The sequence below is a fragment of the Patella vulgata genome, chromosome 6, assembly GCF_932274485.2.
Source record: "Patella vulgata chromosome 6, xgPatVulg1.2, whole genome shotgun sequence".
In the NCBI taxonomy this organism is placed as follows: domain Eukaryota; kingdom Metazoa; phylum Mollusca; class Gastropoda; family Patellidae; genus Patella; species Patella vulgata.
This window is the reverse complement of record NC_065884.2, coordinates 16,683,462-16,709,905: the sequence shown is the minus strand read 5'-3', so window position 1 is coordinate 16,709,905 and position 26,444 is coordinate 16,683,462. Positions and strand designations below refer to the sequence as shown.

At 36.7% G+C, this 26,444-nt stretch overlaps 2 protein-coding genes across 3 annotated transcripts in view; both read right to left on the bottom strand.

Annotated features, from left to right (window-relative positions):
- Positions 1-7,858, bottom strand: part of LOC126823667 (uncharacterized) — a 28,051-nt gene extending 20,193 nt beyond the window's left edge. The window contains exons 1-4 of one of the 2 annotated variants that reach the window (XM_050552639.2): positions 6,734-7,842; positions 6,482-6,550; positions 5,891-5,980; positions 3,950-4,975 (exon numbers count right to left, since the gene is read on the bottom strand). In XM_050552639.2, the coding sequence (XP_050408596.1) occupies positions 4,880-4,975; positions 5,891-5,980; positions 6,482-6,550; positions 6,734-7,672 (1,194 nt within the window). In that variant the 5' untranslated portion in view covers positions 7,673-7,842 and the 3' untranslated portion in view covers positions 3,950-4,879. Of the gene's footprint in view, positions 1-3,949; positions 4,976-5,890; positions 5,981-6,481; positions 6,551-6,733 lie in introns of those variants that run through there. The other variant, XM_050552640.2, reaches the window with a different exon arrangement.
- A 1,462-nt stretch (positions 7,859-9,320) lies between these two features.
- On the bottom strand, positions 9,321-21,768 carry LOC126823695 (uncharacterized). The gene is made up of 4 exons (XM_056102053.1): positions 20,766-21,768; positions 17,842-17,910; positions 16,583-16,672; positions 9,321-10,017 (listed from the first exon to the last, which is right to left on the bottom strand). The coding sequence occupies exons 1-4, from the start codon at positions 21,732-21,734 to the stop codon at positions 9,913-9,915; spliced, it is 1,233 nt and encodes a 410-aa protein (XP_055958028.1). The 5' UTR covers positions 21,735-21,768; the 3' UTR covers positions 9,321-9,912.
- Between the last annotated feature and the right edge of the window lie 4,676 nt (positions 21,769-26,444).

The window sequence follows — 26,444 nt, the reverse complement described above, 5'->3', positions numbered from 1 at the left end:
AACCTAGAAGTCACAATTGTTAGGAGATTTTGATGAAACTTAAAATATATGTTTATGTCCCAAAGATCTCGGTTCCTGTCGCTATTTGTGCATATCAGACGATAACGTCCTGGATTATGGCTCCTGATTGTACGAAAAATCGTGTTTTTTAGCTTGTGGATTCTCTAGAGGTCATAATTTTTTTTATCCGATTTTAAAAACCGTTTAGATATATTACCATTCAACCATAATGAGGATTTAATTCGAATTTCGGGAAAATCAAAACGAAACTGCCCGATAAAATAGCCGCTCTATTTGTGTAAAAGTATGTAATACGAAGGTTGTTGACCCTCTACAGGTCACAAGTTTTATCTGATTGTGATGAAACTTAATATATATGTTTAAGTCCAAACATCTCAGTCCCTTTCCATATTTGCGCACTTCAGACCATAACTTGCTGGATTATGTCCCCTGATTGTACGAAAATTCGCTTTTGTGTTTAGCTTGTTCTCTATCCATCTCTTGCAAAATGTGTGCGTATCTTGCCTGGCAACCGCTGGTTTCTTCTGAGCAGATGAACGCTCAAGCTATTAATCTTTCACCATTGACTATTCTCCATGAAAGTGCACATTGGTTCTTTACCAGAACCAAAAAAAAACCACGCACTGTACCTCAAAATATAGCTAAATTCCAAAACAGCAGTGTTTTGCCTAATACGTCTTCTTTGCCCATTTTTCAATAGAAACATATCACACATCTGCACCCAACACCCTCCAGTATAAGGGTATACGATTCGCTTTATAATTACCAACACGATATGTCTAAATGCATGGATAATGGTCATATCAAATATATTATCGATTTCATATAGCCAAATAATACTAAACCTATAATTAACAAACACTATGTAAAATCAGATGTGATACTAATGATTGGTTTTATTGTTTGGTTTTATTGTTTATTAAACTAAATGCTAACACAATAAATTTCTTTCTAAAACATTAAACACGCGCCAGCTTCACCAATTAACAGATTGTCATGTAATGGATCAGCTTTTTATTCTGTTTAGTATTATCGACAAGTCATTATAAACATGAAAGTTGTTTAACAACGCAGTATAAATACTTAATGGCTTAATTCATTTTCAGATGCGATTTAAAAAAAATGTTATAGGAGATTGGAACAATATGTTAAATAATTATTTGGCTTTATAACCTTATACGGAATGAAGTTTGCAAATTAAAAAACAAAACTTCACTAATGTGTTGAACGTGACCTTTTACATGTTGTATATGTCTTCGTTTCAACCTCACAGATACATAGAAATACCACCAAGCCAAACAAAAGGGGCTTTATAAAGTTCAACAGGAAGTGCAAACTCAGGTTTCTTTAAAGATGCATTATGTAAGGGCTGACTTAGCCCATTGTAAATCTTTCATTTTCAATATATTCTTCAATCTGATTAAAATACGCGATGATAGTCAAAATAAGAGTACGTCGGAGTGCCGCTATCCGGGCAGAATTTCTCTGTATCAAATTATATTCCATATGGTCATCTTGAATAACCGAGCGGGCGCAGACAAACCCCATTTCATTTCATTTCATTTAATACAGGCATTGATTTAGTCTTAGGGTGTACGTTTAGGCAATCGAAAGGAGTCTCAATCAAAATTTATGTTTTAATTCTACTTGTAACCTCGGTTTAAGAGCCAAGATGTTTAAATGCCTACTGTTTTGCACCGAATGAGCTAATGAATACGGTCATAAGTTTTCTGTGTGGGAAGTTGTGCCCGACCAGCTACTGTTACTTCAATTTCTAACTGCCAGGGTGTTTTTTTACGTGCACGTCATTGTGTACATGGGACCTCTGTTTTCAGTCCGATCCGAACGACTATATGCCTTTCCATCCGTCCCGCACCACTCACAAGGGGGAACCACGCCGGAAAACTCCAATGAATTTTCCCGGCCAACACCAGGATCGAACACGGGACCACAAGAAAAGCGTGCCAACGTCTTACTTCCCCAACCACTGCAGCTCCTAATATGTTTAAGACGTCCGTTCACAAAGCAATATTTATGATAAAAATATAGAGGTTATATAGTCGCCATATGACCTAGCTGTAGAATGTGTCACATCAATTTTGTAAAAAGAAAATAAAAGATGAATTGAAACACAGAATTAAATTAAAAGATTGTCATTTTATACGGTATTGTTTCGTTAACTGAACACAACCTTATACCTCCCACAATAATATATGGACAACACACGCTGCACTGTCTATATAAAAGAGATGGGGTTTAACGTCTACTCGACACAAACTAGGTCATTTCGGGACTAACACATCGTTCAATTTTATTTCAATAATTCGCTTGCGCTTAGGGGTCTTTAGCAGTAGGAGGAAATCAGAGGACCCGGAGAAAACCCACGAGGTTGGACAGGCGAACCTACTCCTTGTCACGTACCGAGGAATCGAAACCCCGCCAGTGGACTCAATTACAGACCGTATGATACAGCGCGCACGTGCTAACCATTCGGCCCCCCCGAAAAGAAAAAGAGGGTGTTGTGCAAATTTCATGACCTCGGAACGAAAAGTCGTGGAACAATGAATATCGATAGGGGTCATCCTCTCATGACGCCAATGCTTAACAGCGCATTTGGAAGAATTCCGTTAAAAACTAAAGTATGTATCGTGTTTTTGGCAAAGAGGGAATGGAAACGCTAAATCAATAGGGTTAATCTACTCATGACCCAAATGTTTCCCACCAAATTTGAAAAGAGGGGATAACCCCGGAACGGAAAGAAATGAAATGGTGTCTTTCTCTCATGACTATCCCGTTTCCCATCAAAACTCTGAAACGAAAAATCACAGAATGCTTCAAACCAAATTGGAAAACGTATGTTAACATGTAGCTTACATCGCCTTCACAAGGTTTTCGGCAAACGAGCGATAGCTCCGGAATGGAAAGTCCCGCTTAGACCTAAATTTGAAAAATAGATAATGAAAAAGGAACATTTTTAAAACGGCGGCCTTATTACGATGGGGTTCATCTTCCCATGACCACAATGCAACCAAATTTGAATTGAATTCCTTTAAGTAATGTAGTCTCTATCGCGCTCACAAGGTTTTCGGCAAAGAGGCGATGACTCGGGAAAGGCAGAGTCGTTGAACGCGTAATATCGATTGGGTTTGACCGGTTGTGACGACAATGCTTCAAACCAAATTTGAAAAGAATCCGACGAAAACTGTCTATATCGAGTTCACAAGGAATTCGGCCAAGGAGGGATTGTATCCACTTTACGGCAAGTTCACACCAATCTCATTAAAAGGAATTCAGCTATTTTCACTCAAAGTCATAAAACGAGACCTGTAAAAACGATTTTGCCAATTATCGAAAACACTCTTAATCCCCCCCAGACGCCAGTGATGTCACAGTGAGCGAATGTTTATTCCTTAATTACCTATATACAGCCGGTGTATGTCTTCATTAACGCCTGACTGATTCCTTAATCCCCTAATTAAATTGGACAATTGACTATGGAGTAATTTGTTTTGTATTTTATTTTAATTAAATTTAAGATCCAATTTAGAATTTGTTTTATAATGTCATAACAAAGACAGTCGATGTAGCCATATCCCTGTGTCATTTTAATGAGAATAAGCCGACATTAAACCAACAATAATTGGATTCCGATTAAAACAAGAAGATTGGTGTAAAATTGTTATCGACGACGCTACGAAAATCTATGAAACCAATAGAAATAATTAAATGTGGGATTTTAAGAGGTGAAAAAGTTTCAAGTAATAATCATATAAATTTAAAGCATCGATATTTCGACAAAAAGAGATATTTTTATGGACTGCAGGAAAATAAATGATTTTAAACACCGAACTTGTGATCTGTGTCAAATAACTTTTTATTTTATGGAAATAACAACAGGAACATTTTTATTTTTGAATACTCCACGGATCCATCTATATGGGTTTTACTGTGATAACTTCGCTTTTCCACATTTAACAGCGGATTCTTTTTCCCATATTGATTTTTCAATCCGCTGCGATGGCATCAAACAGCTGGCCCTCCTGTTTTAACTTGTTTTCATTATGACAAAGTGGGAAGATGACCCGCTCTCTCTTCGCACGACAGCGATTGAAAAGCTTTGTTTGAATGTGACTTTTAGATATACAAGAACTATTTATTTATAGTGTTTTTAACCATCTCTATATAATTCATTCATATGTAAATAACTTACTTACATCAACATGTCCATAATATCATGCCTTATGTATTGGGCGTTAAATTTGTAATAAACAACAACAGCAACAATAATTTCGACAAAGTGAGATGACCCGCCCTCTCTTCTCACGGCAGCTATTTAAAACTGTGTTTTAAAATGATTTTTTGAGTCCCTCTACAATCGTGTGCAGTCCAAACGATTAGAGATACATTTCCGTCAGAAGAGTATTGTTGTTCTAATTTCCCCGAGTAAAAGGGTACAGGAGTAAAAAAATGTGGTCATGCAAAATGTATCATAAAAGTCAAACAGGACTGAAACGCGATTTGCAAATGCCGATCCGTTATCCGAGTAGCCAACTGTATCTCGTTTTCCTGTAGCCATCGTATGGTACTTTTCTTTCTCCATGTTACGGGGGAACTTTTCTACAAAGATTTCTCCACACCACAACTAATCGTTGAATCGTACACACATTAATTGTATAGAATAATAAAGTTTTGCTCACCAGTTTTTTTATAATTATTATTTACCCAATAATCAATTAGCTTTGTTCACCGATGTTTTCTAATAAACCGTACGTTATATTTGGTTGGCATGTGTCGGTTTTTGCAGAACGTGGACAGGGTGATGGCATAGTACGCCCACAATGATGTCGGTATATAAAAATTAAGTAAGTGTTATATTTCGTGGGCATGCGTCCGTTTTTGCAGAATCAGAGAACTGTATCATCACAACAGCATATGTCAATAAAGTTCCTCCGACCTGAAAAAAATTTTTAAAATACACGTGTACACCTTTGATTTAAAGATTTCATTTCAGCCAGCATGCAGTGCCACTTAAAGTAAAGTCAATATCATCCAAAGTCTTCGACATTGGAAACACGAATTATTTGTCAATTTAAATCAACATTAATGTTTTGAACGTACCGGGAAATGATGGGCTTCTGATATCCAATATTGAAGACAAAATAAACATTTTACCTTTGGTGCACGAATCATGTACCATAAGGACGAGTATGTACAATAAATACTATCGGTGTAGACTGGAATAACCAGAAGCCAGTGATTGCCATTCAATTGAGACTTCTGGCTTATTTCACGGAACATAACTGATTTAAAATTAGAGTAGAAACGGACATAATTGAATGTAAATCAGTTTATATATACTAATGTCCAAAAGAAAGTATACACACTAAAAGTATGACTAAGTTTTGTTTAAATCAACAAAATGTGATAAAGTACACTGAACATGTCTCGTGCGTCCAAACTCAATATTTCTAAGCAAATAAATGGCAAAAAATGGACATTGTACCCAAATACCGCATACAATGACTGTTTGAAGCAGGACAAAATGCACAGTGTATACTTCCTTTTGGACATTAGTATACATTCATATTACATTATTACATGCGTTGCGACCAAATTTGTGTCAGTTTCTAGGTCCCAAATACTAGCGATTTAGCTCCTTTACGATCAGAATAACTAAAGGTAACAAATCTGAAACCCGAGAAAATAGCATGACTCAGGGTCTTTGGATGTCAAGTAGTTATATCATATCCATATAAATCGGCCAATATCTTAATATATCCTTAAGATGATGTCTAATTCCAAACAGTAGTATCGTCACCCAACCTAGACTTCCACGAAAATATATCTGTACGAAGTTTTGAATACTTACGGTTAGTATCGTATTTGTATCCAAGGTGAATAATTCATACACTCTAAAGCCTATTGTTGGTCCCGTTATTCTAGACACGAATACAAGTACCTATAAAACCAAAATGTTAATTAATAACAAGAGAGAGGGGGTGAGGAATAGTAGTAGTAACAGGTATCACTGGAGAACGAAAATGTTATTTAATAACAAGAGAGTAGTAAGAGAGAGAGTAGTAACGGGTATCACTGGAGAACGAAAATGTTAATTAATAACAATAGAGAGACAGAGAAAGGGAGTAGTAACAGCTATTACTGGAGAAACCCCATGCGGTCGCTACCCATTGTCACGTACAGGCTTCGGATCATATCCACGCCACCTATCCCATGACACCTAATGGCCACTTTACCCGTCCCTATCCCCTTGACATAATATAACTGACATTTAGTTGATATTGTACTGACAATTATGTACATACCAGCAGGTTGGGATGGCACGGACAACAGATCTATGTTTATAAATAGATCTATGTTTATGTTAATGTAACGGTGCAGTACTATCCCACGGTACTGATACCCTGTTTTATGGTACTGTGCTTACAAACTTTATACTTACAGACTGCGATGTTTTGTCAGTTACTGATAGTAGATTGATATTCATCAGTTCATCCAAAGGTTCATGAGCCTAATCGAAACAAAATATAACTGTTAAGATATGAATCGCCGTAAAATATTATTAATTGCATATAGCTTTCACGAAATCTAGTCCTTAAATAATTTTCAGAGGAAAATGCGACTTGGTTAAAAACAAATCTTATTTTTAAAAACAATACCAAATCAAAGTCGACTAAATAAAATACAGCCTTACCTTGACGCTTAGTGTTGCCCCCGCGATTGTAAAGACGGCAACGCATAAGAGGATTGAACCAGATAAAAGTAGGAGATAGACAGATTCGGCCGTTGTTAAGGAACCTCTTGTAAAACCATACAGCATAAAACAAAATGTAGGAATGAACACTGCAAAGTATCCGAATAAAAAATGGCGTACAAGTGCATTTGACGATTCGAAACAATCAATTAAACTGATGTATTCCTGACGTAACTTCTCAATAGTGTTTTCAAAAGCCTTTGTGTTTTCATCGTTTGTTTTGGTATATTTTCGAATACTGATTTGAAGTTGTTTATTCAGATTCTTAAATTCGTAGATAAATAAAATCGAAATCTCTAAGAAGATAGCTTCTAAAATAAATGCATGACAAGCGACAATAAATTCAAACACTACTCCTGTAAATAACACCACGGCAGTGGATGTTAAACTGTCAAACGTAAGCGGATAAACATATCGTTCCATTTCTTCTTCCCAAATTATGACAATACTACCGATCCCGGCGGAAACTAGCACGGCACCCAAGACAATTATATATGGCACAGTTTTGTTGGCCTTGCGAATAAAAGGCATTTTGACCATGGTTCCAAATCGACTCTGGTGGTAATTCAAAGCTTCACAAAATTTTGAAAAGTTCTGTGTTAGAGCAAAATACGACAATGATGAACTGTAGGAAAAACCAAAGAAACAGATAATAACAGCTAAAATAGGAATTATTCTGGATTCTGCATCTTCAATAAAAATAATAGCTGTAACTTTGACCGCAAAAAACCAAAGCACTCCGTGAATAAGTAAACCCCAAATCCAACACATTAATGTCTTCGGAATCAGCCCTTTTTCATAGCCTTGAACATTGGGGCGATAAAGAGCTACCAATTTGGCAAGCTTAATTAATCTGCTGAAGCAATGAACTGAATTCATTTTCCATAAAAGGCGAAGTTGGTATTTCAACTTTCTTTCCAGTGGCTACCGTACGAGAACACAGATTTTACGGTCACCGGAAGATACTCTTTGTCTTTCTGGTCAATAATCCACGTGATTACCAGTCCTTATCAATTGGCGTGGCCTATTTCACAACCTCAATATAAAATAATCCAATCCACTTGATTTGTAATGGACATGCTTTGTCAAAATGATAAAAACACGATCGACTAATATTTTATCTGATGTAACTAACGTACATTAAAAATTATCCATTAGGAAGGAATAAATCCATATTGTGTTTAATGTAAATATTAATGACACATTATCCTCGTATATTAAATAAATTAATCCAACCATAATAGTAAACAAAACACATCACATTTTATCACAGGTTCAATTACAGCAATAGGACTGTAACCAAGCAAAGCAATATACACAGCAAATAACAATCTTGAACACTAGCCTACAGAATAATCTGTTTAATATTCCTGCGTTGATATCATAAATCAACTCTATTGTAAATTTGTAATTAAGACATATAATTTTGTGTTGCGAGTTACTGATCAGCTACATTGCATATTGAACATGAGTAAACATGGTTTGAGAGTTTTATTTACAAAATTGTAGACGTTATCTTAATTAATTATGTCATAATCTTAAAGGGAATTCAGAATTTCTCTGTATTTGTGATTGAACAATTTAACAAGTGGTCTGTGCACCGATAAAAATTCTGCTTAAGGGACCGATAGACATTCTGCGGGAGCCGCGCTGGCGCAGTGAGTAAGATGCTGGATCGCTCACCAGGATGTCTCAGGGTTTTGTTCAAGGTATTCCAATGTGGTTCCCGCTTGGCAGTGGTGCAGGAAGAAATGCCTGCCAAGGACAGGGATTAGTCGTTCATATGGGACGAAAGCCCGATGTCCCATTGTACACATTGGTGTGCAGGTAAAAGAACACTTGACTGTTGGAACTCGAAACAAGCGTAGGCGATTGAGCCACTGTCTGGGCAAAATTGATCTCATAGCTCAACGTACGTTTTATGTCCGTCTTCATTAGCCCAGTCAGTGCAGGAAAGCAGGACGTTAACCCCCATATCATTTCGACATGCCATACAGGTTTAAAAGCAATATCCTATTTATATTTAGTGTGGGGGTGGGGTGGAAGGGGCGTAAACCAAGCAACGAGTCGGTCTACACATGTAACACATTTTTCGGTTGTGAAAGTAGTAGTTATTAGTCGTCCTTTTAGAATAAAATCTGATTGTTTCCCATACAAACTGTGTTCTGTTAGTAGTTATTAGCACAATCTCCTCGGTGTATCAGTGAAGATCTGGACAGTTTCTCGACCACAACTGTCCTGATCTTCACTGATACACCGAGGAAATGCTCATAAGTGACTTGTCAAGCGAAATGTGAAACACTTTCTGCACTCTTTCATTTGTCCCTTTCCGTACCTTGCATTACATTTCATGACAAAATGATTTCTCAGTTGTACCTCATTTACACATGCGTGTTGTTATGTTATACCTAGGACACAGGGGTCATATTGTCTTTATGGGCCTCCGGAGGCGTCAGGAACAGCTTCGGATGCATCGCGATCGAGCCATGTGCAAAATACGTTTTTAAGGACATCGCAAAGCTTGGACCAGTCGTGCTGACGTGTGCATCGGCTAATGGCTCGTGTATCAAAATTAATTTGTAACAAAATTAATGATATAGGCGTTTGTTTTCATCCTGCTTAATCTTACGCTCGTATAAAAGTGTTCATTTGTCGGAAATGAACGAAAGCGTACTGTTCATTTCTGATACACATGTGAATGTATTGGAAATAAATAGGAAAGTTTTATCAAAGGTTGCCAAGTGGTGTAACATTATATATTTTACCTCAATATTTGACTTCTCTTCCCAATGACCTTGTCATTACCATAAACATGTGTATTTATACTTTGTTTCACGGTAAACGATACAAAGATGTAACGGAATGCCGACTGATTTCAACAATAGTTTAATAGCAATTAAGAGTACCCTATCGTTCATTTGTGGAGCTCATCGGAAGTATTGTCACTTTAGCCGACGTAAGGTAAAACATTGTACTTTAAAAGTTCAAGATACATAAGAATAAAGATAACACCAAACAACGGCTGTGTTCCATGTACAAATTCAAGGTTGTGTATTTTGTGACGCCTAGTGGGATTGGTAATTATATTCTGTGAATATACCCATGTATCTGTACAATATTTAAGATGTAATCGAAGTTTTGTTGTTGCAAACGCTGTTTCCAGAAGAACCAGATTCAGAAAATTGGAGCATCACAATTCCATACGTCAACAAGGTACCAATCATCTGAAAGATTAATGTTAAAGATAATAAAAAACGTAAGTTATATTCAGTACAATATTTACAACAGAATGAATGATTAGGATTGTTTCCTCGGTTAGTTAATAACAATATGAATAATCCATTCAATTAGACTAATGAATAATTATACCGATAAATATTTTTTTTCTTGTGATGGCATTGCAAAATGAAAGGACTTTAAAAATATAAAGTAATCTAAGATGACTCGAATGTATAATATACAAGCCCCAACAACATCTCTTGGATCACTATACTTTGTACTCAAGGTAAGACTTTTGTTAGATTTTGGTTAGAGAAAACATACTTGATCTGAGGGTGTTGACCAAACTTATGGATCTTAACACATAGAACAGGAAAATACATACGGCATAACAGTTATGCGTGGGTAACAAATTGTAACAATTATTCAAGTTTTTCATGTATCTATGTGTAAGTATACTTGTTACCCGCACACTGTTAGTCTAATAAATTAATCGACACTGAAACAACAGGAACTTATAAAGGTTTTAATAAAAATTAGAAACATATATGATACATATAATTTTCGGTTGGGGATAGCAAGGTCAAATTCGGGTATCCGAAATTACGTGGCTTCGGGACGATTTGTGGTCGTCTCTAACTATGTAATATTAATAATTACTTACAAAACACTTCTAAAAACACTTTCTACTACCAGACATAAAGAACACTGTGTTCAAACGCTGTCAAAACACTTCCTTGAGCCAGGACATTACTATCCAGTCTAGAAGGCAAAAGGCTAATGCATGGAGGCAATGAGACTCAACTTATTCATCCACCTAGTAATAAAAGGTGGGGTGAAATCCTAAACTAACAGACACAAAATAAATAAAAGAACCCATGCCTCAACTAAACCAACATGACACATGGCTTACAACATGCATAAATAATAATTTGAAAGGATAAAATATACTAAATAAGACTTAAATTAAACATGCCTACTAATTAATAAATTCTTGATATACAAGAAGCTAATATTATCTCCCTTGGACAAGTCGGCATGGAATCTAAAATCCAGACACGGGTACTATCCAAAAAATATGCAGAACTTTTGACACAAAGTAGGCACCACAAAACTAAGGATAGGCACGGATAGCTAGATAATTTATCTACCAGATACATATAAGTCCCCATCAAAAATGTTTACTTACAAAATCTGCCCACTAAATATTATAACAAACTAAGTGAAAATACATATATAAACATAGTAAAGTTCTTGCTTGAAAATACAGTCGGCAGACACAATTAACAATAATAAAAACATAGGCAGCATGCTCAATTAGAAATATATACTCTTACACAATATAAAAATATCAAAATATTAAACAGGCGATGACTGTGCCGAGAAAACCATAGATTTTACTAGAGTAGCGATAGGTACCAAAACTTACACCCATAGTCTAAATATAGAACTACGGAGCGCTTTTCCGGAAAACGAAATACAAATAATTAAGATAGCTACGGCTACCGGTTACACTACCCACGACTCCGAAAATCGATCGTCCTCGATCGAAATAGTAAACATAATGAACAAATTAAACATTTCAAAACATTGATAACTGGAATAAACTTATAAAGTTCAAAATGTCAAATCATTAAATCACAGTTCAAGTCACTTTTACTCCAACACGCGACATATTGTCCAAATTACAGCTCGCAAACGCGATGTTTTCGCGAAATCAGTTCACACTGATGATCTATAAAATCACAGTTTAAAGAATTAACACAGTCATTAGAGTTCAAAATCACTGATTTGTTCCCGCGATATATATATTCATCACAACACAAATACAGATAACGTATACCGTCAACACACTTTTATATCACTATGAACCACGATCAGTTCAACACGATAATTGTCGATTAAACTCGCAAACATTACTTAAAGTTCACTTTTCGTTATCTCTTTTCTTCTAATTTTTCCAAGGGCGGTGGGGGAGCTTCATCGACGGGCCAATACAAACATTGTAGCGTTGTCCTGAAACCCTTCAGTTTCCCGTTACCATCAAAGTCTGCAACTTCCTGTTCACATCTAGGTATAAGTCGGTAAAGGCGTTCTTTTCCACCAGCCTCTGTTGTTTTGTGTATGGATTCTTTAATTATAAATCCCAATGGCTCATCTGAGTTAGACATAGCAATGGGCCATAAGGGTGGGGGAGATGTTGATACGTCGGAAGTTTTAGGCCTTGCATCAGATTTCATAGGTGAATTATCCTTCCTGGGACTCAAAGATATTGTAGGCAGTTTCTTTGGACTTAATAAAACTGCAACAGATTCTTTAGGGCTAAAAGACATATCAACAGGTACTTCAAGATCAACAGTCTTCTCTTCGTTCGACAAAGTCGATTCGGGCTGCTGAGAAATTTGACAAACAAAACGTTTGGTAGCCTCCGAATCCACAACACTAGCTGGACTAGAACCAACAGAATTACTTGTTACTGTTGCTACCGGAACAGTCTTCAGTGTAGATTTTGAAGTATTACCTTTAGACTTTGCAACTTCATCCATGACAAGCTTAGCATATATATCATCTGTATTGTCGTTCTTCGGCAAATGTGTAGCTAGATGTCTTCTCCAGAAATATTTTGAGCGAAACCTCTCTTTACAATCAATAAAATGACAATGATAATTGTAACACAAAACATCTGGCGGTACTTTGGATGGTTGGCAAATCAGTGGATGACTCCCAATTTCTATACAAGGAGACATAAGTTCCGTTCTACCAACGTCATCACTATCAACCGCAAAAGCCTTTATATGCCTGGACAAAGTAGTCGCTGTAATATTATACTGCTGACTTGTTAGGCTTTCCTTAAAAGATTTAAGCAAAGTATCAATCAAAGAACCACGAACCAAATCATCCTTTTCGGTACCCGATTCGGGGATAACACGACATACACCAATTCCACCCTTAGTCTGACATGGGATCACCTGACCACCAACATAAATCTCTGACAAAGGAACATTAATTATAACATTTTCCTCTTTTGCAAAATCTAGACCAAGAATAGCCCTTGTTGGCATGGTCACAATTGCAAAGGGAAAAACAAAACTCTTATCGGTAACTTCAATCTTAAGATATGCCCGACCCTTAACGTTTAAAGGCGAGCCATCAGCCTGTAACAGCTTACAATTAACCGGACGCAACTCAGGTTTCTCTTCAAACGAATCATAAAAATCTTCTGAAATCATCGACAGGCTAGCACCTGTATCAACTAAAAATTCTGTGTCCAGTCCCTCTACTTTGCCTTCAACAAAAATACCGGAACTGGAAGGGTTCACAACACCAACAGTTCTGTCTAAGCTAGAATGATGTGACCTTGAAGGTGCTGGCATGGGAACTGGTACAGCAGGTGTATCTCTCTGATTAGTCTGCTGAAATGGTACCCTCCCATCTCGCCAAGAGCCAACAGGGGGACTCTTGCGAGGTGAGGGACATGTCGTAGAATAATGCCCTAACTCTAGACAATTAAAGCATGTTACTTCAGACAGGTCTCTTCTTTTCCTATCTGAAATCTTATTTTCTGACTCTCGTAACTTCTCTTTCACTTCTTTTAATTCTTCTTTCAAACTTGCTATCATTTTATGCAGTTCAGAACTCTCAGATTCTGCCTTCTTTCCAGACTTGGGTTTTGCATTAGCTACATGAGTGGAGCGTACATCGGGATCTGAATGTTTGATGGCCTCTAACTCCATAGCATGGTGTAGTGCGGCATTCAAATCTCGGGGACGTGCTTGGCTTACAAGCATTCTCATCTGGCTATCTCCAAAATACTGGATAAAATGGTCTTTAGCCATCTCTTCCTTCGTTATTTCACTACTTCTGGGATAAGCAGAATACACCAGGCGGTGGACAGCTTGAGCAAACTCCGACAAACTTTCATTGTTCCTTCTTCGTCGTTCTCGTAACTGTACCTTGTGCATCTCTGCTAACTCCGGAGGATCAAATTTCTGCTTTAAAGCTTCTACCAAACAATGGTAGTTAAGAACATCAGTTGGTTTCAACGTACCAAATATATCACTTGCCTTACCTGTAAGACTAATCGCCAAAAATCTCGCTTTATCACCTTCACTCCATGAGTTGATCTCTGCAGTGACTTCAAATTGAACCAAATAATCATTCAATCGTGTTTCACCATTATACTTGGGGGGCATCGCAATAGGCTTAGCCAACCTTTGTAATGGTCTAGCATCGGCTGTCTGAGCTCTGTCAAATCCAGACATATGACTGTCTGCTTGTCTTGCCCTTCTGCTAGATTCTGGAGAACAGCGACTGGCTAAGGTTGAGATATTAGACACAGGTCCATACATATTATCTCTCTGTCGTTGAGTATCTACTGGCGTAGACGTCCTCGTTCTAACAGGATTCGAATCTCTGTAATAATCTGCAGTTCTCTCCAAACCTGACGTAGATGAACTGAAACGAACACTGGATTGCCTTTGATTCTGACATCGAACAGGAGATCTGCTCATGTCAGAAAATAAAGATGGCGAATTAACAGGAACTGTCGATCTCTGACTCATGAATGATGGAGGAACAGCATCAACCCTTGTTTGGGATAACATCCTCCCAAGCGTTGCAATGTCGCTGTTATACGAATCCGTAAGTTCTGCAATAGCAGCCTCCAACTCTCCAAGACTCAAGTTATCAAGTCTATTCATGTTGACAATTGATGACATCCACAGCGATAAAACATAACTCCACAAACATCAACTTCTTCCGAATTCTTCACAAAACTATCCCACTCCAGCCACCAATTAAACTTTAGTGTTACCCGCACACTGTTAGTCTAATAAATTAATCGACACTGAAACAACAGGAACTTATAAAGGTTTTAATAAAAATTAGAAACATATATGATACATATAATTTTCGGTTGGGGATAGCAAGGTCAAATTCGGGTATCCGAAATTACGTGGCTTCGGGACGATTTGTGGTCGTCTCTAACTATGTAATATTAATAATTACTTACAAAACACTTCTAAAAACACTTTCTACTACCAGACATAAAGAACACTGTGTTCAAACGCTGTCAAAACACTTCCTTGAGCCAGGACATTACTATCCAGTCTAGAAGGCAAAAGGCTAATGCATGGAGGCAATGAGACTCAACTTATTCATCCACCTAGTAATAAAAGGTGGGGTGAAATCCTAAACTAACAGACACAAAATAAATAAAAGAACCCATGCCTCAACTAAACCAACATGACACATGGCTTACAACATGCATAAATAATAATTTGAAAGGATAAAATATACTAAATAAGACTTAAATTAAACATGCCTACTAATTAATAAATTCTTGATATACAAGAAGCTAATATTATCTCCCTTGGACAAGTCGGCATGGAATCTAAAATCCAGACACGGGTACTATCCAAAAAATATGCAGAACTTTTGACACAAAGTAGGCACCACAAAACTAAGGATAGGCACGGATAGCTAGATAATTTATCTACCAGATACATATAAGTCCCCATCAAAAATGTTTACTTACAAAATCTGCCCACTAAATATTATAACAAACTAAGTGAAAATACATATATAAACATAGTAAAGTTCTTGCTTGAAAATACAGTCGGCAGACACAATTAACAATAATAAAAACATAGGCAGCATGCTCAATTAGAAATATATACTCTTACACAATATAAAAATATCAAAATATTAAACAGGCGATGACTGTGCCGAGAAAACCATAGATTTTACTAGAGTAGCGATAGGTACCAAAACTTACACCCATAGTCTAAATATAGAACTACGGAGCGCTTTTCCGGAAAACGAAATACAAATAATTAAGATAGCTACGGCTACCGGTTACATACTTAATCTGTAGCAGTGAGCAATAATTAGGCTACTTTACCTAAGTGGGAAAACAATGTAAGATCAATGGTCGGGGCAGGGCCGTAACTAGCTGAGAGCAACGAGAGGGGCGGGGAGTGTTCTCAGGGGTGCTGTAAAAATTGACGGACAATGTATATCTATTTTTTTGTTGGTCAACAATTTTTTCACAGGGGCGGGGGGTGGCGAAACTCTTTGCAGGGGGCCTGGGTCGGGGTTATCATTTGTGCTTCAGTCCAACAGGAAGCCAATCACATTTGTGTTGCTAGTAACGTCGGTGTTGTATCATGTCCAAAATGCATCGGGAACTACGGGATGCATCAGATGTATTACGTACATGACCATAAGACGTGTCATTTGTGGGCATGAGCGTTAATTCTTCGAATCATAGTCATCCGTGGGGTCATTATAATCACCGTACATCAAGTCGGCTACCCCCTTATCTCAACATACATAATATTTACCATTGCCCCTTAAAGAAGTAAATTGTAGGCCAAAAAGTCAAACAATACTCGCCAGTCAATAAAAACGAAAACCGAGTAAGATTTGTTGATTATTTCCTGGCAATTAGCTATGTACAACTATTAGGAACTAGACAAAAACAAATTAAAATGAGCCTTAGTTAAAACATAAAAGAAACATAATGAAACAAAGGCATATAATTTGAAATATATAAAAATAGTCCCTTACCGCTAACGCAGTATTTGTATCCAAGGTAAATAATTCATATACATGATATCCAATTGTTGGTCCATTTATTCTGGATAGGAACAGTAACACCTGTTTAAGAAAAAAACCAACAAATAATGTGTCTAGCTTTCAAATTGTTTATTACTCTGCATAACAGACAATAAACAGTGTCGAATCTAGTAAAGGTGTTGATGTAATGGAACCATACACCGATTTTTTTTTATCAAGCCTTCTTAATTAGAAGCACATTTGCCTAAGCAAACAAATACTTATCATCGATCTCAGTCAAGACATCCACCCATTGAACAGCATTTAACCCTAATTATAAGAAGAATTATTGTCTCGACCAATGAAATTAAGAATGTTTTCTCAGCCTATAAGCAGAATATGTTCATTGAACTGCCAAATACTCACCATCGCAATCAAGTCATAATATTCACCTAATTAACATCTACGAAAAGTTTCAACATTCCATTATGTCGCCCAAACGTGTGACGAACCTATAGTCCCGTGCTTACTTTAAAGGGCAGGGGACCGTTTTAAACCAAAGAAATGTTGTCAAAAACACACACATTTTTAGGAAGAATGAGAGGAACTATCATTTATATTGATTGATCACGACTAGATATTTGAACTACGGCAAACATAAGATAAATCAGTGATAGTATATTAGAATTACAGTGTTTCTAGATAAGACAGTGTTTTTATTTAAGGCAGTAATATTGGGATGAATTAGAATTACAGTGTTTCTAGATAAGACAGTAATACCGAGATGTATTATAATTACATTGTTTCTAGATAAGGCAGTAATATTGAGATGTATTAGAATTACAGTGTTTCTAGATAAGGCAGTGATATTGAGATGTATTAGAATTACAGTGTTTCTAGATAAGAAAGTGATATTGACATGTATTAGAATTACAGTGTTTCTAGATAAGACAGTGATATTGACATGTATTAGAATTACAGCGTTTCTAGGCAGTGATATTGACATGCATTAGAATTACAGTGTTTCTAGATAAGGCAATGAAATTGACATGCGTTAGAATTACAGTGTTTTTAGATAAGGCAGTGATGTTGGGATGTATTAGAATTACAGTGTTTCTAGATAATGCAGTGATATTGGGATGTATTAGAAATACAGTGTTTCTAGATAAGGCAGTGATATTGACATGTATTAAAACTCGTATTTCCAGAGAAGCCGTGAACATTGGCAGGTATAAGAAGTCTAGTGTTCCTTGATGAGGCGATAAACTTACGCTACGTGCTGCCTTGTCGGTAATTGACAGTATATCAAATTTCATCAACACGTTCAAGGGGCTGTGGGCCTAATGGATATCAAAAGGTTATATAAATATGTAAATTAAAGTAGTTTGAATATAATTATTTATATGTTTACAGTAGATAAATACATACAATAGTACGTCCAGTTAAAAAAATCAACCCTTTTTACTTCTTCATTTTGATGCACATCAAATCATAAGCCAACCCTTTTTACTTCTTCATTTTGATGCACATCAAATCATAAGCCAACCCTTTTTACTTCTTCATTTTGATGCACATCAAATCATAAGCAAGCTGTCTGCTCATAATTGGGCGTCTTTAGATCTTACAAATGCATATTAATTAGTGATTGTGTTATAATGCATGCTAGTCTGTGTTTTTTTTAGAAACGGTCTCGGATAGGACGCTGTCCACTGACCGTTCCTATCCGTCCCTATTAAGCTACAATATCAAAATACCGCTCTTCCCCACGTCTGTTCTAAGGCTATTTTGGAATCCTTATCAAGTAGAGTTTGTAAAATGTATGCTTGATAACGACCAGTGAATTCTTGTCAAAACGTCGTGTGTATATACTATAGTGATTGTTATCCATAGAACTGTGTTGTGTTATAGAGTTTTCCGATTAAAAACATGCACAAAATAATTTTAAACAGATCAGCAATTACGAGACTCGAACATAGTAAAATTCTGCTTAAAAACGGAGTTGAATTATTTTAAATGTTGGTCAGATGTTGCGAGAATTAATTCCCTTTGGCGAAAGATAAAGAATCACGGTGAAAAAATAGAAGGTAGGGATTCCAAAATAGCCTTAGAACATAGTGTGGAAAACGGTAAATTCCATTTGTAGCTTAATAGGGACGGTCAAAGGACAAAGTCCGATCATAGAGACCGTTCCTAAAGGAACTACCTAATCTGATACCGGATATATCCTTGGTCTGGTTTTCTGGTTATTCGCCTCTATTTTTGTTCACTGTTGATCTGTCGAAAACGCACTCCGGTAATGGGACACTCTCACCTAACAATTTTTTTCTTTGCCTCGGACGCGTCGTGAATTCAATGTCATACAAAGCACTCTTTTAACACACCCGTGCTAAACGGAAATAGTCTCGCTTGCCTTAGATGATCAACTGTAGAACCTACGATCAAGTTGCTCAAAGACAACAATAAAATTAAATGAAATGACACAAGTTTAACCAAGGAATTGAATTGGCCCAGTGTGCTATGAGGGAAATTATGACCGCACAGCGACATTACGATTTCAAGGGATCTTTAATGTGCAACTCAGCGTGTACACAGGACCTCGGATTACAAAATCTATCTCGCACCACCGACAAGGGGCTGTCTCCCCTTATAAAGTTAAAATGCACCATTTTGACAAATAGTCAACGTTGATATTGTAAAGTAGGACAATAATACGAAAGTTCAAATTCTAACTCTTTTTTTTTTCGATTTCCTATTTGTATATTGAATTTTCTAATTTTGAAAAACAATTTTTAATTTCTATTTTTAATTTTGGATTTTGTGGAATAAGTTCTAATTTTGTAAATTAATTTTTAATTCAAATTTCCAATATTCTAAGATTAAAATTTAATTTTTAAAATTAATCTATATTGAAAAATAGTTTATAATTGTTTTTTTGGGTTTTTTGACAATCAATTTCTATTTTTCTCGTGCACCATTTGGCAAACCTTGCCTGATTCTATGATCCTCACGTCATGTAGCTCGCCTGCACGACGCTTGATATACGTCTCGGCTTCCGGCCTGTACATTGTGTCAAGGTTGCAAGTTTACAAATTAGGAAAACTTGACGCGTAACAAAAAAAGGTCTTAAAAAGGCGTCGTTATGAGATTTCACCTTGCATGGTCAAAGATATAGTTAAAGAGAGAGAGAGAGACATGTGGTTTAACGTCCACTCGACACGAACTTGGTCATTTCGGGACTAACACATGCTTCAATGTTATTTCAATAAGTCGCTTGCGCGTATGGGTCTTTAGCAGTAGGAGGAAACCGGCGCACCTGGAAAAACCCACGAGATTGGACAGGCGACACTATATACTTCTTGTCAAGTACAACCGGGGATTCGAAACCACACCAGTTGCCTCAATGACAGACCTTATGATACAGCGCGCACGTGCTAACCATTCGCCCCCCCCCCCCCAAATAGCTAAAGAGACAGCGCGTGTGAAAGGTGTACAGTATAAATCGAAATATAAAAATAACCGAGGTAAGCCGATTGTACAAGCGTCTGTTACAAACAAAATGGCGGCAGGGAAATGAAATGGAATGAAATGGGGGATAACGTCCTACTGTTCTGCCCCCACTGGGCTAATGCAGAGGGCCATACAGTGTGCTATGAGGGGACTTTCGCCCAGACAGCGGCACTACGGTCTACTCTGAATCGAATACTAACTGTCAAGAGGCCTTTTACGTATAGGCCAACGTGTCCACGGAAATATGGGACCTCGGTATCGTCCCATACTCCGTCTACACCACTGACAAGTGGAAACCACACTGGAAAATACCGACCAACTTTATCGGCCAAGAATGGGAGAGGACCCGCGACCTCCAGGCTAACGCAATGCCGCGTTTTACTTACTTAGCTTAGCCGCGGTGACTCCCATGGCGACAGGGCATTCCATTAAGTAATAATTTGTTTACAAAATTGTAATATTTTTTTTTCACAAAATAAGAAACTAATTACAAAAGTAAAAATTATTCTACACAATTAAAAATAAAAAAAAGGAAATAATAATAATAAAAAAATAGTTCTTATTTGATCCATACAATAATGAACATAATGATTTGAATAGTGTTCTGAATTGTAGAGGGGCTGACGAACGACAGTTATGGACGATAGCCCAAATATGGGCGTACATTAATTGAAAATAATATTCTTACCCTGATGCTAAAAACAGCGCCAATTATAGTGTGGACTAGTACAAAGAAAACAATGAACACAACTAGAATAATCAGGGCCAATGATTCACCTCGGGTAAGTTTTCCTCTGAGAAACCCGTATAACAGAAAACAAACTATCGGTATACACATAGCATATAAAGCAAATAAATAATGACGAATTATAGAATTAGTTATTTCAAAACAGGCAAGAAGACTTGAATATTCCAGCCTAATTGTTTCAATGGTTTTCTCTTGTAGAGAAGGCGATTTTTCTGCTAAACCGGTTTCCAGTCTTTCATTCAGATCTGAAAATTGCATCAGAAATAATTTGAAAGTTACGATGAGAAACATATTCAAGATAACTTGGTGCGCTAGTAGGAAGAATGCATTACTTGATATGTACGACATCGTCAAAACAGTATTATACACACCATTGAAAGAAAATGGACGAAACGCATCAGCAAAATCATCTTGCATATAAAAAGTACAACAACAATAAAATATTGTTGTAGTAACTGCAAAGACCCCAACAATCCAGTTCGCCCATTTACAACATATCTTTATAAACAGATTAATTCGAATATTTCTATATAGTCGTTGGTGTTCATTTAAACTGCCACAAAAACTGGAAAAATATTTAGACACGGAGAAGTAAGACGCAACTGTAATGTAAGCGGATGCCAAAAAAAAGACAAACAGTGCCAGCAGTGGAATGATCCGCCCGTCGTCAGGGTCATTGTATAGAATAGTGAAGACGCTCTTGACAGGGGCCGATAACATAACAGAGTATATTACTAATAGATAAATCCACAGTAAAACCCTTTTCACTTTGTAGAATCGTGATTCCTTTCCGATTTGAACACTATGTAAACCAGTCCATTTTGCTATCTGCTGTAAGGGTTGAAACAGGTTCTTGAAATCCGTATGGCTTTCTTGCTTCAATTCTTTGACATACGTTACAGAAATCATGACTGTTAAATGTATAAAGTTCTAGTATTTCTGAACGACGACTGGTTTTGTTTCAAAGTGTTTTTCGATTGACAGTGTAGCAGCGGGTAATTGCTACTGATCGATAAATCACGAATTGTATCTTAAACACAATTATACTTTTGATGCTATGACGACCAGTCGATGAAACGAGCGAGAAAGATATAAGTTTATGTAACAAACAATTAAACATATTTGAGGCGTGAAGTTTAAAGCGGCAATGGGTATATCAAACTAACATAATTTGTCGTAATAGTTTAGCAAATGGAATGAAATGGGGTCGACTAGCGTCCTATTTTTGTGAGCTAACTGGAATAATGAGGACGGGTCTACAACATGCAGTTTGCTATGGGGGATTTTTTGTAAAGACAGTAGCGTTTCCGCATACTCCGTTTTTCGTCTCATCCTGTATATATTATTGCTCATTGTCTAACTCTCGATAACGGCACCTCCTTTATAAACGTCGTTTTGGTTGCCAACTTATTTAATAAGCTTGTTGAAGTAACGACGCATACCGATAAGACAAAACATGTCGGTGTACTCCCTTAGTAGCCCCTTACTGCTACCTTCCCGTCTCTCACAACTGCATGTATTACGGGTCTTGTATACATAGTATATTCATATATATACTATTCAAAAAAAGTAGGGGATATTTGATTTTGGGGGCATAATACTAAAATATGCAAATGACTACGAAAAAAGTCACTATAGAACCTAACAGAAGAAACATTTCCAGTTACATGTGACGCCCAAACGCACCAATAGCTACCGCATGGAATGCAGGTGATGCTTGGAATCATCATGGGGGTCCAACCCAAGATTTGCACGACTCTGACTTTGAATGTTACAGTCATTGTGGCATTGAATTCCAGGGTGGAAACATCAGCTTAATTGTTTTAGTGACCAGAAAACAAATTTTGATATGCGTCGGCTTACCCAAAATGAAAGGTTACGTGCCCTTGGCATGCTACAGATCGGCACAACACAGGCGGTTGTGGCGCGGACGATGAATGTTTCTCAGTCTGTCATAAGCAGGCTATGGTCCAGATACCGTGATACACAATCTGTACAGGACAGACCACGCTCAGGGCGACAACTCAAGCCCAGGATCGATTTATCCGTACCTTGGCCTTGAGAAATCGTGTCATCACAGCAAATCAGATCAGCGCTCGTCTTCAAACAGTACAAGGAACAAGGAAATTCATGACGGTAATAAATAACAGTATTTTGGTAAAAAACAAATAGGAATCAGCTATAGACACTTAACCCAATAATCAATAATCAATATGATCTAATGATTTGAAATTTGAGTGGCCTACATTTTGAATGCAAGCAAAATAATGCGGAATCCCATTAAGTCACGCGTGGCATAATGCATCTATAGTAGTATTATGACCCTCCTAGAAATAACATTATTTGATATTGAAGTTAATGAGGAAAACAATCGAGTTATAAAATAGTTAATTCCCTTAATAATGTCATAGTATTATGACCCTCCTAGCAATAACATTATTTGATATTGAAGTTAATGAGGAAAACAACCGAGTTATAAAAGAGTTAATTTCCTTTATAATGTTTGCGGCTGTTCCATTGAACATAATTCGGAAATGTATGTTCGCAATATTTAGAACCATTGACCGTCTCTAGCCAGAAAACTATTTACGAAAGAATAGTCATATAAGCAAATGACGTCTTTGGTTTCATAGACCACCAAATCTGCAAACAATCATTTCATTTGTTTGTTTGTTTTTACAAAATAACACAAAATATAGCACAGAGTGTAAAACAGTGATACCTGCAGAAATAAAATGCACCATTTGCGAACAAGGGGCGGCCATTTTGTCTGTCAGTTTCGGTCCGATTTTTACGAAATTCGAACTCAGCCATCCTTAGGGTGTACCGGTGATATATTCAAACGTTTTTTTTAAATTGGATAAAAATTGTATCCTCTATAGGGTCAACAAGCTAAAAACGCGATTTTTCGTACAATCAGGGGCCATAATTCAGGAAGTTATGGTCCGATAATGCGCGAATATCGAAAGGAATCGAGGTCTGTGGGTTATAAATATATATTTCAAGTTTAAAAGAAATCGGATAAAAATTGCGAACTCTTGTTCACAAGCTAAAAACGCGATTTTTCGTACAACCAGGGGCCATAATCCATGAAGTTACAGTCCGATACATGGCGAGATCTTATGGTGATAAACCTATATTTCAAGTTTCATTGAAATCGGATAAAAATTGTGACTTTTAGAGTGTTCACAAACAATTGTGGACGTCCGGACGGGGGCGATGACATGAAAATGTGGGCGTATAAAAATAATAATTTAAGAATATTAAAATTTCAAATAGGCCTATAACGTTTTCCAATAAACAGATTTGAGCCATTGGATGTTTTCCAAGATAAAATACCTTTGGCTCCAACGTTGACTCACTTTATGCTTTTATGATTTGTATTCTATTAATTAATGTAGGCTTTCATTTTTAAAAAAAATAAAAAAAATAATTAAAGATATTAAAATTCTATTTTAAATACGCCTATGATATTTTTCAATAAACATTATTTGAGTTGACTGGTTTCCTTTTTACAAACAAGTATAAACCAAACACAACTTGAGAATGAATATTTTGCATATTACTTTTGGTGACATGTAGTGCTTTGACGGCCTTTACAGGCCCCCTACTACTATGAAATTGTTCATTTTACACCACTGCACAAGAATATATTAAATTATTATAAATCTGAAGTGTGCTCTAAATATCCACGACAGTAGGTCTGATCTGTGTTCAGAGTTACTTTTATTTTTGTGATTTTTTTGTCAACTGATTATTTAGAAAAAGAAAATTTAATTTATACTGTGTACTATTAAGGAATTATCTGTCATTACATTATACTACATAATCACAGAGTAAATTAAAATTATATTTTGAATTACTGAATGGTTTAAAATTAGTGATAGTGCTTCAGTAAATATTTTATTGCTCGGATTAAGGCCTCTCAGTAAATGTGATTTTTAAAGGATCAAACTTTAAATATTAAGCTTTACCCATTAAGTCTGTACTAGCTGCACATGTTCTTTTTACATTCTATTGAATAAAATAAATTTAGATTCATATGTTATTTTCATATTGCAGCTATATAGCAAGCGATAGGAACCGTACTATAAACAGAAAAAATGGTGGATTTGTCTAGGTTCTTCGTGCCCCTGTAGAGAATAGAACACAAACAAGAAAACAAACGAGGCCATTAACGTACAGGGAATGACGATTAATTACCGAAGTCCTAAAATCCCCGAACCGCACATCACAGTCAGACTGAAAATAAATGACAATACAGTAATGCTACTTTCGATAAACTAAACTTTTAGATAAAACGGAAATTCGATCGTTCCATATAATGCTCTAGAAAAATGCAGTAATACGTTGAAATTGATACAATTGAAATGGGGGGCAGGGGGATAACTCCGTAACCATAACTCCACAATTAACGTGTTTAAAGGACATTAAACGGTTTAAATGGCAATGGGCAATATACACAATTAAACAAAATGTTGTTAAATCAGGGTCTAAACAAACGATGAGCGTGGTATTATTAAGTTTTGTGATTTGGTAGATATCCATGTACTAAAGTGTGGTGCATCTTTTTCGCGGCTTTATATGGGACATGTCGCCTTCGATGTTGCACCATTCATTGATTTTCTGCAAACCACTGAGACCATTTGGCATCCTATCATACAACTGTAAAATACAGTTGACAAAGGGTAGGCACACATGGCCCACGTCTTTATTCTACTGTTGAATGTTGGAATTTACATCTTTCAATTAATTATACGTTTCCTTTCGATCTGTTTTCATTAGTTTTTGAATGCTTGGACTTTTCACTTTCTGAATATATGACTGGATTGTAAACGTTTGAGTGTCCCCGCCTTTTACTCGTGCAATTCGCATATAGCTTCTGGGAATCCGAATGGCCATGCTGTTAAATTATTGGAACGGCTCTATGGGTATTTATGTACAATCGGTAAAATATAAGACAGCGAAACTGTTGATAAGTGTGTGAGTTTCAAACACATTCAGATGAATTGACGAAGAAGCCAACACGGCAGGTTCTCGTCACCGACGTTAATTTGTGACCGGAAAACACGTATCAGGCGACGTGATAAAAGGTTTGCAATTCTTTTATGAGTTTACATGAATTGTGCCGGAACATGGACATAGATAAAACCAACGGATGCATTGCACATAATAGCTCACGGGATATTCGTATTGGTAAATGTTACCGGGGAAAAGTTTGGCAGACTTCGTGACGCGGCCTGCAGGCTGGAGTTCTGCCAAGAAACTATTCAATTGTTTTTTCGCACAACTAGTACAGCAATCGTTGTGAAACTAAATCCAAGAGATTTTGATTTGACAGTTTTTACGTACTTTTGAAACAGGTTTCGAAGTGTTTTGGTTATGTTGTGCAAGATCTTTTTTTTCGACGTTCTAAAGTAAATGTACGGTGCTAAGACCACCTAAAGATAAGTTGGAAATGTTCATTTTATTAATTAGAACAGGTTTCGCTTTAGTTATATTTTATTGCTTTAAATCTTCCTGGTGCAAAAACGGACAATTTGACCTTTTGGCCTCCGGGGTCACAAAGAACAAAAGTGAATTTAGCAAGTTAACATTTTTTCGAAAGGCTGGTGTACT

What these genes read in the sequence shown, in the direction of transcription:
- LOC126823695 (XM_056102053.1), bottom strand. Translation starts at nt 21,734, where the DNA reads ATGATTTCTGTAACGTATGTCAAAGAATTGAAGCAAGAAAGCCATACG. An exon ending in GCGCTGTTTTTAGCATCAGG is followed by an intron (nt 17,911 to 20,765) that starts GTAAGAATATTA and finishes GATATCCATTAG; the next exon opens with GCCCACAGCCCCTTGAACGT. An exon ending in ATACAAATACTGCGTTAGCG is followed by an intron (nt 10,018 to 16,582) that starts GTAAGGGACTAT and finishes TTAATCTTTCAG; the next exon opens with ATGATTGGTACCTTGTTGAC.